The sequence below is a fragment of the Sarcophilus harrisii genome, chromosome 3 (assembly GCF_902635505.1).
Source record: "Sarcophilus harrisii chromosome 3, mSarHar1.11, whole genome shotgun sequence".
Lineage (NCBI taxonomy): Eukaryota > Metazoa > Chordata > Mammalia > Dasyuromorphia > Dasyuridae > Sarcophilus > Sarcophilus harrisii.
In genome coordinates this window covers 178,116,532-178,131,064 of record NC_045428.1, presented here as the reverse complement: position 1 = coordinate 178,131,064, position 14,533 = coordinate 178,116,532, and the positions used below count along the sequence as shown (strand labels likewise).

General features: G+C 31.4%; 1 protein-coding gene across 11 annotated transcripts in view; it reads right to left on the bottom strand.

The window, feature by feature from the left end:
• ROBO2 (roundabout guidance receptor 2) overlaps nt 1-14,533 on the bottom strand; it is a 606,204-nt gene that overhangs the window by 511,502 nt on the left and 80,169 nt on the right. For 10 of the 11 annotated variants that reach the window (XM_031958824.1, XM_031958826.1, XM_031958829.1 and 7 more), the window contains exon 2: nt 9,265-9,591. In XM_031958824.1, the coding sequence (XP_031814684.1) occupies nt 9,265-9,591 (327 nt within the window). Of the gene's footprint in view, nt 1-9,264; nt 9,592-10,895; nt 11,115-14,533 lie in introns of those variants that run through there. The other variant, XM_031958831.1, reaches the window with a different exon arrangement.

The window sequence follows — 14,533 nt, the reverse complement described above, 5'->3', positions numbered from 1 at the left end:
TAGGGGAAGGGTGGAGGGAGGGAAGGGAAAAATTGAAACAGAAGTGAGGACAAGGGATAATGATGTAAAAAAATTCCCCATGCATATGTATTGTCAATAAAAAATTATAATAAAAAAGAAAAAATATTGCATTAGAAATGTTAGCTTTGGCAAAAGAGAAGAAAAAGAGATGAAAGGAATTAGAGTAGGTAATGAGGAAACCAAATCTTCAGTCTATGTAGATGATATAATGGTTTTCTTAGAGAACCCTAAAGAATCACCTAAAAACTATTAGAAACAATTTACAACTTTAGCAAAGTTGCAGAACACACAATAAATCCACATAAATCATCAGCATTTTTATATTACCAACAAAATCCAGCAACAAGAGGTACAAAGAGAAGTTTCACTCAAAATAATTGTCAATAGTATAAAATATTTGGGAATCTATCTGCAAAGGGAAAGTTAGGAACCATATGAACACAACTACAAAACTCTTTTCACCAAACAAAGTCAGATCTAATCACTTGAAAAAATATCAAGTGCTCATGGATGGCCCAAGTGAATATAATAAAAATGAAAATACTACCTAAATTAATCTACTTATTTAGTACCATACAATCAAACTTCCAAGAAATTATTTTACAGATCCAGAAAAATAACAAGTTTATCTGGAAGAACAAAAGGTCAAGAATTTCAAGAGAATTAATGAAAAAGAATGCCAATGTGGGTCACCAAAATGTGCCAAGCCTAAACCAATATTATAAAGCAGTGGTCTTCAAAACCATTTGGTACTGACTAAGCAATACAGTAACTGATCAGTGGAATAGGTTAGGTTCACAGGATAAAATAGTCAATAACTATAGCAATCTAGTGGTTGACAAATCGAAAGACCCTAGCTTTTGGGATAACTTACTATTTGGGATAGAACTTACTATTTGACAAAAAAATGCTAGGAAAATTAGGAATTAATATGGCAGAAAGTAGGCATTAACTCACACCTAATACCATATATACCATGATAAGGAAAAAAGTCCTCATGATTTTCACATAAAGAATGATAATATAAGCAAATTAGAAGAAATAGGATAGTTTACTTCACAGATCTATGGAGAAGGAAGGAATCTGTGACCAAAGAAGAACTGGAACTCATTATTGAACACCAAATAGATAATTTTGGTTATATTAAGTAAAAAAATTTTGTGCAAACAAAACTAATGCAGAAAAGATTAAAGGGAAGCAATAAATTGGGAAAACATGTTTTACATTTCATTGTTCTGATAAAGGCCTCATTTGTAAAATACATAAGAATTCAAGCCATTCACCCATTAATAAATGTTCAAAAGATGTGAACAGAAAATTTTCAAATGAAGAAATTAAAATCATTTCTAGTCATATGAAAAGGTTCTCTAAATCGGTATTGATCAGAGAAATGAAAATTAAGAAAATTTTGAGATTATGCCACTACACACCTGTTAGATTGGCTAAGATGACAGGAAAAGACAATGATGAATATTGGAGGGGATATGGGAAACTGGGATACTAATATATTGTTGGTGGAGTTATGAACAGATTACCATTCTGGAGAGCAATTTGAAACTATGCTCAAAAAGTTATCAAACTGCCATACCCTTTGATCCAGCAGTGTTACTACTGGGCTTATATCCCAAAGAGATCTTAAAAAAGGGAAAGGGACTTATGTGCAAGAATGTTTGTGGCAGCTTTTCTTGTGATGGCCAGAAACTGGAAACTGAGTTTTTTTCCATCAGCTGGAGAATGGGAATAAATTGTGGTGAATGTTGTGGAATATTATTGTTCTATTAGAAATGATCAGCAGGATGATTTCAGAGAGGCCTGGAGAGACTTACATGAACTGATGCTAAGTTAAATGAGCAGAACCAGGAGTTCATTGTATATGGCATCAAGATTATATGATGATCAATTCTGATGGACCTGGCTCTCTTGAAGGTGATTGAAGCCAACTCCAATGATCTTGTGATGAAGAGAGCCATCTGCACCCAGAGAGAGGACTGTGGGAATTGAGTGGTGGAATCCACAGACCACAATATAGCATTTTTCACTCTTTTTACTGTTTTAATAAAGAAAAAAGAGAATTTTTCCCCAAAAAATGAAATAATTTCACTTTAAGTGGAATTATAGGACCACTTTCCTACTAATATGCATGGCTGTAGAAAAATGTGTATTGGTTTGGACAAAAAGGAAAAAAAATTACTACTATGTGAAGATGTTAAGGTAATTCATTAGAAATTCAGAAATGCAGAAATCACTCAGGTCTCTGTGATTTACCAGAGGTTCATTAAAAAAAATTATACAGATAGCTAAAGAACAGAATTATTTGCTAGCATCCTGGTTTTCAATAACCTCATTTGCAAAATAAAGGAGTTAGTTTAGATGTCTTTTTATGTCTAGCTCCAAATCCATTAAACTAAAATTGTTATCATACATATTACCTTATAACTTTTAAATTCAAAAATTACAAAGCATTTTGTAAGCAAATCTCTATATTTGTCATTTTATCATATACTTAGACAATTGTTTCATAAAATTATGATAATTTATGATTACATTTGAATAAAATGTGAGTTGAGAAAAATTATGTACATAGAATTTCAGAAAAAGTTCAAGGAAACATTTTTTTAAAGTATCTAAATTTATATTAAAAAAAAAAAGAAATTGGGTTAGGCAGAGAGTAAAAACATGAGAGATAATAATCAACAACCATTTATTAAGCCAGAAAAGATTTCCTTCTACACATCTTGCCTATTTCTCCATCATTTTTGATATATGAGAAATAATAATCAACAACCATTTATTAAGCCAGAAAAGATTTCCTTACACACATCTAGCCTATTATTTCTGATACAGAGCTGCATTTCATCCTGATTTGTATCAGAAACTCTGTTATAATCTAAGAGTTTTTTTTAAATCTAAGAGAGCTTGATAGGGCAAAAGGAATTAAGTGATCTGTTCCAAAGTCATATACCTGATAAATACCAAATGCATGTATTGAATCTAGCTAGAGATCTTCTTGATTCTGAACCCTAATCGCTATCCATTATCTATTCCATCCATTATCCACTAATACTTTATAAATCTTTCAGGAAAAATTTTGGATGGATTATTTGGTCCCTTCAGAAACATAAGAAAGGGGGAATAAGCTCTAAAATTCCAGAGTAGTTTTAGAAGAAAAGCCACAACAATCATACACACACACACACACACACACACACACACACACACAAACACAAGGCACAGTGGAAAAGAGGTTCTTTGAGGCATTGTGTTCATTCAGTATTATTGATAACTACTTAGGACAATTTATGCATTTAAAATTTACAGAAAATGCAAAGTAATTGTTAACTTATAATATGGATAAAATATTTTATCCTTGGCTCAATTCGAATAATACCTGTTCCCTACTAAATTCAACCTTCCACTGTAACCTCTTTTACTGGTAAAGAAAAAAAACATTAATTTAGTTTGGGATTTAAAGTAAACAGGATCATTATGTTTACTGAGTGTTTCAAAGTGTTGCTGTTCCAGCAATCTGCTACCTATAAATAATGCAAGATACTTTCTTTCTCTAAGTGACTTTAGTTCAACCATATGCCCTGAAATATGGAGGTGAGAAAAAAAATCATCCCACAGTTATGGAATTCAATCTATTTTTAGTACTCCAACTGAATTATGACTCAAAAGCTGTTCATTCTTTTGCAGTAGCACCAAAAATCTACTTTTAACATTTATGCTTTTTATTTTGATATCAAAGCCATGGCAAATCCCAGATAATCTGAAAAATCCCTGTGCTTTGCTTTAGAAGTAAGAAAAGTAGGGGGGAAAAGATCCATTTCTGAATGTCCCCTTGACCTATGAACCACAGTCTTCTTGCCACTAAAGCATTCAACACCTCATTTAATCTCTCTTTACTGCATTGGCACAGTGCTGAGAAAAGGAAAAGGAAAAGGGGAAAAAATAATCTGGGGACTTCATCAATTTTTCATGAATTTTCATTTATTCCATAACCCTCTCTTAGAGTGGTCGATAGATCAAGCTGCTGTCATATATTTAACACCTGGGGCTACGGCTGCTATCTCTGGGGGCTCACTGATTCAGCCTAATCAGAGTCATCCTCAGCCTGTGTGAGGATCCCCCTCCGTTTTTTGTTCTTTACATGTGGCACCCTGGTGCTAAAACCTGAAATTCTAACCATATTAGTGACTGCAGCTCTTTCTTTTTATAGTCCCATTGGAAAAAGCATCCAGTGAATCCTGCAATGTCAAATATTCTTTAGCAAAAGTAATGGTTATACTTGAGGAAAATTTTAGCTAATTAATCAGGCTCAGAAGAACACAGGTGATTTTAATTTTAATTTAGCATTTCTGAATATTTTTTCTCCACAGTACAGTTTTCATAATCTAAACTATTTATAATCTAAATTATTTATTGAAAATGTGAGGGAGGAGATAGGAAAGAGAGTATTGTTTGCCCTGACAAAACACTGACCTAAAGAAATAGACTTTTGTCCAGAAAATTGTCCTTACTATAGAAGAAGCAAAGATTTTGAAAGATTCTAAAAATGAACCATTTGTAGAATGAGAGACTCTGTGAATTGCCTTCTCTCATTTACCTCCTCAATATGATTATTCCTCAAAATAAGGAATAATAGAACATAACCTCAAAAAATTGTTGGAAGGATTAAATAAAATAATCCAGTGTAAAATGTTTTGCAAATAGAAAATTACACAATAACATTATCTATGGCTTACTGCATTTTCATTTATTTTCTTAAATATTTCCCGGTTGCATTTTGAATCTTTTTCTGGCAGCCCTCACATGTTTTAACATCTCTTTATATCATTTCTCAAGTAGAATTAATTCCTAATTTGTAATGCCCTGTAGCAAATTCATCTTAACCACTTGACCCTATACTTCAGTCCTTCAAAGATTGTAATATTATATGATTCCTATATAACATTACTACTTCACCAATCAAATAACCAAGGTATATAAAATTATGAGCAATACAACAAATTATATATTTCTAAAAAATTTCTATCATACACTTCTAAAAAGCTTATTATTACAATGGAAACAGTTCTTGAATTAGAAGCAATGATTGAATGGCTAGATCGATCTCTGCCATTAACTGACACTGTCACTTAATCTCTATAAATACCCATTTTTTAATTAGTAAAAATCAGTAATTTTACTTAATTAGTAAATTATTAGTTTAATCTTTACTAATTAGTGAAACTTGATTGAATTTTACTAATTAGTTTAATTAGTAAAAATTATTTTAAAGTTTGGAAAAACCTTTACATACATGGCATACATACATATATTAACACACTGTAATCTCACCTAAATACTATCAAACAAGCTAGTATAAATATTTTTATCTTCACTTAACAGACAAGGCTCAGGAAGTCAAGTAACTAGAGCATGATTATAGACCCAGTCAATGAAGGAGCAAGACTAAGAAATAGCTAAAGTTACCTTTGGTTCTAAAATTTTAACTATGAATTTATTTTCTTGAATTGTGCATGTCAGGAAATGTATGGACTAATTTAAAGTAAAAATATGAATTAGAATAGAAAAATGACATTATCAATGAACAAATATGAATCAGAAAGCATTTATTAAACATCTACCAAATTCTAGGTATTTTGTTAGGCACTGGATATTCAAAAATAAAAAATAAAACAAGAAAAAGACAGAGACTGACAGACAGAAAGAGTGAAATGAAGAGTTCTTCTTCCCAAATGGATTACATTCTACTGAGGACATTGTAGGACATATTCAGAAATAAATGCAAAATATATATAAAAATACACAAAATGTTTAAAGGGGAGGGAAGATAGTCATTAACAATTAAAGAAATAACTTATTTTCTGGTTCTTATTAAGCATTTAAAAGAAGTACTTTTTATTTCACTTAAATAGGTAAAATGAGAAGAAAAGTATTCCAGATATTTAAAGTCTATAACAAGGCTGAAACCAAATGATGAAGGGTTTTAAATGCTCACAGAAGTTTCTATTTTATCTTTAAGTCTTTTAGAAACTACTGAAATTTTTTGAGAAAGTAAGCACCATAGTACCATTGTACACTTCAGAAATATCAATTTGGTACAAAGAACTAGAGAAAGGACAGATTTAAGAGAACAATCAAGACAGTACTACAATAGTCTATGAAAGAGGAAATGAGTGCATGTAATAGAGTGATTATGGAATGACTGAAAAGAAAGAGATGGTTATGAGAGGTGTTGGGGATGTGCCAATTAATTGAGTGAAAAGTCAAGGATGATTCTGAGGTTATGAATGTAAATGACTCTGTGAATTTTGGTTACAAAAGCCGGGAAGTTAGGAAAAGAGGTAAGATTAGGGGAAAAGATAATGAGCTTTATCTGGAGCAGGGTGAGTTTCAAATGGCTATCATACATCCAGCTAAATATTTCTAAGAGGCGAGATATGTCATTAGAAATCAAAGAGAAGATGAGAGTTAGATAATTATCTTTTTAAAAGCTCTAAATCATTATTGACTAGAGAAATGCAAATTAAGACATCTTTGAGGTACCGTTACATACCTCTCAGATTGGCTAAAATGACAAAAAAGGTAATGATAAATGTTGGAGAAAACATGGGAAAATTGGGACACTAATGTATTATTAATGAAGGTGTGAACTGATCCACTGTTCTGAAGATCCAGCAGTGTCTGTAATCAGTCTGTATCCCAAAGAGATAATTAAAAAGGGAAAAGGACACACATGCGCAAAAATGTTTATAGCAGCCTTTTTTGTAGTGGCAAGAAATTGTAAACTAAATGGACGCCCATCAGTTGGAGAATAGCTGAATAAGTTATGGTATATGAATGTTATGGAATATTATTGTTCTGTAAGAAATAATCATCAACATAATTTCAGAAAGACCTTTCTGAAAAGTCTGGAAAGACTTAACATGAGCTGATGGTAAGTGAAGTAGTAAGAACTAAGAGAACATTGTATACAGCAAAACAAAATAATGTGATGAGCAACTATGATGGACGTGGCTCTTCAACAATTACATGATTCAGGTCAATCCCAATAGACTTGTGATGGAGAGAGCCATGTGTATCCAGAAAAAGGACTGTGAGGACTGAGAGGACTGAATGTGGATCACAACATAGTATTTTCACCTTTTTTGTTGTTTGCTTGGTTTTTTTTTCCCTTTTTGATCTGATTTTTCTTCTGCAGTATGATAAATGTGGAATTGTATATAGAAGAAGTGGATATGTTTAACATATATTGGATAACTTGTTTTCTAAAGGAAGAAGTAAGGGAAGAGAGGGAGAAAAAAATTGGAAAACAAGGTTTTGCAAGGGTGAATGTTGAAAACTATCTTTGTGTTTTGAAAATAAAAAGCTATCATTATTTTTTTAAAAAGAAAAGACATAGAAAACATAATTATCTTAGGTCCCAGTTCTCTTGACATAGGACTAATTATCTTCCATCTTTATCATTTTTCATATCACTAAATAGAAATCGGTGTATACATGATCTCATTGATGTAAGTAATGACTCCATCTTTTTTATTCCTTTCTATTATTGTTTAAATTATCTAAAAAAATAACAAAGGGGATCTACCCAAGTATAGGAAACCCAAAGGAAAATGATAAGTCTAACAGATTACTACCAATGATGACTGGTTTATGAGAAATAGATTAAATGATATCTTATAAAAGATGTATGATTAGAAAAGGAGCTGGGCTCATCTTGATATAAAATTAAAGGATCAACAGAATAATAATACAAATAATTCAATTGTATCTACAAACACTTTAAAGATTTAGAGGACAGTTTCCAACACCTTCTTTAAAATAAAAACACAAAAATTTATGCCATTAGATTATATATACTAAGAAATCAATGAAAAATATCATTTTCCAAGAAATGCATATTCTTAAAAATATAAACTTTTCAAGATGATTTCAGAAAAAGCTAGAAAATTTATATGAATTGATGCAAAATGTAGTGAACAGCATCTAAGAATATTATACACAGAAACAACAATATTGTACAATGAATGACTTTGATATTCTAGCAATATAATGATAATTGTACAAATGCTTCCAAAAGAAAAATGGAAAGGATTAAACCTGTGATTTCCTTGGTAGAGAGAACTCACTAAAGAGGAATATTCTTCTATCAATGCAAATCATTATAACTTCTTTGATATTTCCCTGAAATATTTAATATAGTATCATGTTATTTGATATTCTTTCAAGTCTTAAAATTATATTATTATTATTATATTGCTATAATATATATTTAAAGATCTGGCATTAGTATTAGTGATAAAAATGTAAATAAGACAGTGACAGTGAATAATATCACAAAAGGTCTCTAGTGGATAACTGAATATTTGCTTTGTTGCCAAAATTATCATTAATATTGATATTATCTCAATAATATAGTATGATTGTAGATTACAGAACATTTTGAATACTAAAGATTAAAAATTATAGATGATCTGTGGGTGATAAAAAGGTACATTCTTGGATATTGCCAACATCACTTGCATATAAGAAATAAAGTATGAAAAGCATCAGCATTACTTAGCCAAGTCATGTAGTAAGGAATAAATCCTGCACAGCCTATTCATTAGACAGGTATCCCTCAAATATGAAAACAACCAGAGATAAGCCTCAGTGTCACTGCATAAATTATTTTTGGAGTATTTTTAGAAAGAAATAGATTAAAAATGTTTTAAAGTATAAGAATGCAGGTAGAGGTTGTAATTAACCTCAGATTTTATATAAATAAAACCAAAGTTAAAAGATTTGTCTAAATTATATATTCAAGTCAATTTTGGGAGATCCTTGTGGCAAGAACAGTTTTAGTTTTTGCTAATGTTCAAGAGTTCATCTTTATTCAGATAAGTACTAGAGGGAAAAAAAACTCCAGTTCACCCCTTAAGTATGTATAGTTAACACAATAGTATTTTGAACAGCATTAAAAGCTTTGCATTTTCATATATCCCATTTGGAATATCCTCAACCATATATTTTCCATTAGAATAAATTATATTTTGAATGTTACTGTCATTAGTACAATTTACTCTTTGTTTTAACACAGGTAAATATTTTTATAACACTAATGATTGTTTTGAAAAGATTTCTGTGAAAAAGGTAGGGGTAATTAAAAATTAAAATCACATGATATAGTGATTTTTTAAGTGGCTGAGTAAAAGTTTACTAAAGAAACAAACACATGAAATTGCTTTTACTTACATGCCACTTCCAGAGATGCATTGTGACTCATTGCCTCACCAAGATAGTTCCTTGCCACACAGACATAGCTTCCTTCATCAGGCTTGCTTCTACGTCCATGTACAATACGCAAAAAAAATAAAGATCCGCTAGGCAGCAGCATGCGGTGGGATCGGGGATCATCTTTGTCAGTTTCCACCCTCTCACCATCTTTATACCACTCTATAGTAGGAGTTGGCCTGCCCTCAGCTTTGCAGTTCAAAGTTGTTGGCTCTCCTTTAGAAACAATAACATCTGAAGGATGCTCAACAATCCTGGGAGAAAAATCTTCCTGTCGAAGACGTGATCCTAAAAATACAAAATAGTGGGAAAAAAATTTTACATTTTTACCTTTTTATTTTTGTCATTGTTCTGTTTCTCTTCCATAATTATAATGCACTGAATCTATTCACTCATTTATTAATTCTCTCAATAAACTCACTAAATATGGATGTAAAATTTGACTTATCATAGAAAAATAGATGAAAGGATATGCATCTCAAACAACTGATCAAATTCAAAACTTACTTTACTTCTTCAATGATTTGCCTATTGTTATTGATAAAGCTACATATAAATGTTCCAGACATACATCTATTTTTCGTATCCTTGATATTCCCTACTTGGGAACTGCCTCAAAGGACTTGCAGGTAGGGTATAGGAGGTATAAAGCCTCTCCTCTCTATTTCCATAGTAAAGGCCTGAATACCTATTGTCCACTTAGACAATGTAAGATACATAGGGACTAATTCTTCTTATACACATTTTTGGTACTCGTGAATTAATAAATTCACAGATCAACCCAAACCATGTTAATCTTCCTCAAGTAGAGAAAGATTCATGTCACTGATCTGCTTAAAACACTTAAGCATAAACTCATTATTTATTAAATAGACTTGCCATAGAAGATTCTATACAAACTGTCTCACCTTGTTATTTTCAACTCTATCTCCCACTCATTATCCTTCATTTACTTTACATAAATCCTAATATTTTCCTACCTCTGTTCACCCTAGTTTTCACACCTGGAATGTTCTACATCTTTAAATTTCCTGTATAATTTGTAGTCTAGTTTAATTGCTTAACTCACATAAAGATTTCCTTGATCCCCCAATTAGGATAATAGCTTTTCCTGCTTTTCAGAATTCAGTTAGTTATTGTTGTTATGTGTTTATTATGTTTTATTTTATATAAGTTATTTGGGCATACACATGATGATGCATGAAATTACAGATAATGAATTCTCTTATTTTTGCATCTCATAGCTTTTAATATACACATTATACTTAAAGAAAATTGGTTGAAATTAGATTTTTGAATATGTTCTGTATAATCGAAAATGGAGATTACTATACTAGGTGTAGCCAGTTTAAATAAAGCAATCTTAGAGATATGGGACTCAGGCTGCTGATGTCATGTATATCATGATAACTAACATAAATAGCCTGGCGCAATTCATTTTATTCTTCCATTTCCCATAACAGATCTAAAATGCCAATTCTTCCTTAGTCCTTGACTTCTTCCATCAAAGAAATGCCAAATTATCTATATCCAATTAATTATCTATATCCTTAAGAGGAGATGCCCAAGGTTAAATTATCATATGAACTCACAGGCAGTATGTGTCAGAGGCCAAATTTTTACACGCACATCTTCCTCTCTTCTAGCATTCTATTCAATGTACCATTATACCAATATGCCTGCTTCCCTCTCCTCTCCACTTCCTCTTACTCCTCTTTCTTCTTTCTCTTTCTGTTTTTGTGTCTCTGTCTCTGTCTCTATTTCTCTTTGTCTCCATTTATTGTGCTTATGGCCCAGGTAGTAGAAAAACAACTGACCTGTAAAATAGATTGAGGAGACATTTTAAAAGACCGTACAATCTGGAAGCTGTGATAAAAAAAAAGAAGCCTAGACATTATATTCCAAGAAATTATTCAGAAAAATAGCCCTGTTATCTTAGATCCAAAAAGTGAAATACAAATGTTATCTCCTGAAAGAGATCCCAAAATGACAACTCCCAGGAATATTAAAGCCAAAATCCAGAGCTCCCAAGTCATTTAAAAAAGAAACAATTCAAATACCATAGGGTCACAGTCAATATATAATATAAGATTTATCAGCTTCTACATAAAAGGATCAGAGGCCTTGAAATATGATATCCCAGAATGTAATATTCAATGAAATAGAGTACTTTCAAGCATTCCTAGTGAAAAGATCAGAGTTGGATAGAAAACTTGATTTGTAAATTCAAGAAAAGAAGCATAAAAAGATAAATAGGAAAGAGATATAATAATGGATTTAATAAGATTAAACTGCTTACATTCCTACACAGGAAGATGATATTTGTAATTCCTTAGAACTTTATCATTATTAACACAGATAGGAAGGGCATAGACATATAAAATGATATAAGTTGAATATGATGGGATGATATTTTAAATGATTAATTAATTATTTGATGGGTATGAAAGAGGAATGCACTGGGAGAAGAGGAAAGGAAGAAATTAAATGGGATAAATTATCTCATATAAAAGAGGAGTGAAGGAGCTTTTACATTGGAAGGAAAGATAAGGTAGATGGGGAGTAGCACTTGAACCTTATTCTCATAGGAACTGGCACAGAGGGAATAGCACACATACATTTGTATAGAAAAATCTATCTTACCCTATAGAAAAGTGGGAGTGGAAGGGGATGGAAGGAGGACTCAGGCTGATAAAATTGATTGGAGGAGGTGGCAGAAGTAAAACATTGAATGTCTTCCTATATAAGAATGTAAACAGTTCAATATATAATTCCTTGTATATATTACAATAACCAGTATGATCCTTTTGAAAATCCTGATCAATGAACAAGCATTTTCTGTGTACCAGATATTATGCTAAATACTGGAGATGCATATGCAAGAGTGAAACAATTAATGATTTACATTCTAAATGGGAAGATTCTAAATCTCCAATATTTTATATTTGGCAGTGAGCTATATTAACTTCAGGAATATGGAAAGAAGAGGAAATACTTTTTTAAAAACCTACAGAAATACTTTTTTAAAAACCTACAGAAATATGAATGTGGTTTGACAAAATTCTGTATCAGAGGTATCAAATTCTCAGATCTCTAGAAGCCTACAAAATTCAGTGTGTTCCTAAGCAGATTAAGATATTTTAGGGAAATTAACAAAATAAATAAAAATACAATACAGTATGGTTAATATTATTTTTTGGTTTTCCAAGTCAATATGCCAAGGGATCCATTTCTCTTTGAGTTTGTCAGTGCTACTAGATAAATAGAGATATTATGGTGATTCTATAACTGTGTTTAGTAACTCCTCCACCTTTTTTTATTCTAAAACTAAAATTAAAGAATAAAAAGTCCATGTTGAATGAATTTATCAACTAATATAGAAATGCTGTCATCATGGATCAATATCACTTTTGCTCCCTAAAAAAAGTTATGCATGAAATATGAGCAGTGTTTGTATTTGTGGAGTTCTTTTAAAATCACCATAAATAATATTATCTAATAACTAAGTATGGTTATTTACAAAAACATCAATGAATTATTATATGCCTATCACTATTCCTACTTTTTTATATTCTAACATTTCTTTTATGGACAGAAAATAAGTCACATAGCTACCAGCTTCTTAAACTGTGAGTTGTGATCCATATGGGGTCTTGTAAGTGAATGTGAGGGTCATGAAATAATGTTTGATTTGTCTACCTTTTTATATATCCGTATACCCAGGATAACATAAAAATTTCTCGGGCAAAAAAGTAGTTTTTTTTTAAGTTTAAGTTTAGTTTAAGTTTAAGTTAACTTAGTTTAAGTTAAGTTTAAGAAGTCTTGCTGTAGTCAATTCCTATTGAATTCTGAGTACTCCCTCCCTTTTTTGAGAGTTCTAGATTTGAGTCCAAACTTAACCTAAAAGTAAAACATCTTCAGACTGTCAGAGTGGAGTTATAATCAAAGGAAGCCAAGCCATGTTCTCATTAGAGTCTGTGTTTCCCTAATGACTGTGTAATTGAGTAGCAAAAGAGGGATTAGTTAGAGATGGGAGTTCATGTAATAAATCAGCCACTGGTCCCTAGGCATTTTTTCAGGTCCCACGCATACAAAGTCAAAAATTAAGCGCCTTCTCCTTCTAAGAAGTTTATAATCTATAAAGGGAAACAACATGTATACATATGAGTACACAAAATAAACACAATTTAATTTTGGGCATAGAAGCAGTACCAAATGAGGACTGGGATTGGAGAGGAGATTAAGAAAGGCTTTATGTTGAAGGTGTGTCAGAGCTGGGCTTTTAAGGAAACTACAGATTCTAAAAGGCAGAGAAGGAAGCATGTATGGTTTACAGGGCAGCCTGTTTGACCAAATAAAGAAGGCAATGTCTGCTTAACACCAATCTCTATTTACAAACTTGTTTTTGATTTCTCCTACGCTTATGAAATAAACTACGGTTTTCATTCCCAAAAAGTCCAAAAAGTCAAGCCTTGTGTGATATGAAAAAATATATATTATGTAGTAGAATATAATGCTTTGTATAAAATAGTGGCTTTAATTTTAAAAACCTACAATTATTCTTTAATAATGCTCAAATAGCACTATTTTTCCTTACTTTTACATGGGTCATTCTTACATCTGTCATCTTACATCTAAAATACTAAGATTACTCAGATAAATTAAGTTTTACCAGACTAATATGCATTTATATTGCATTTCAAAGGCTCCAAAATACTTCTATTTGTTATTCTGGTACACTGTAGCTGCCTCAAAGTATTCTAAGCTTAAATGAATGTATTTCATTCAGTATGACCACAAGGACTATGTCCACTTTGATCAATGGAACTATGTTTAATTTAGGATGAAACAAATGCAGTTTTGTACATATCTTTTCAATTCTCAATTTTTTTTTTGTGATGACTGAGTTTCAATACACTTCCCCTACTTTGGGAAGAAGAAGAAGAGAGATAAAAGAAAATTGTTTCTAAACTCATTTGAAGTTTTGGGATGTAATTTAGGATAAGGCAAGAAAATCAACATTTGGAATATAAAGCATTTATTTCATCTCAAATCAACTTTAGCTCAGCAAGTACTACTAAAGCATTCTAAGGCAATATCCACTGCTATTTGCAAAATACCCTAAAGGAATTTACAAGACAGTCATTCTACCTTAATACAAAACATTACCAGTTTTATTTTTTCTACTGAAAACACATTAAAACCAGAAACACAGGAAAAAAAAATGCTT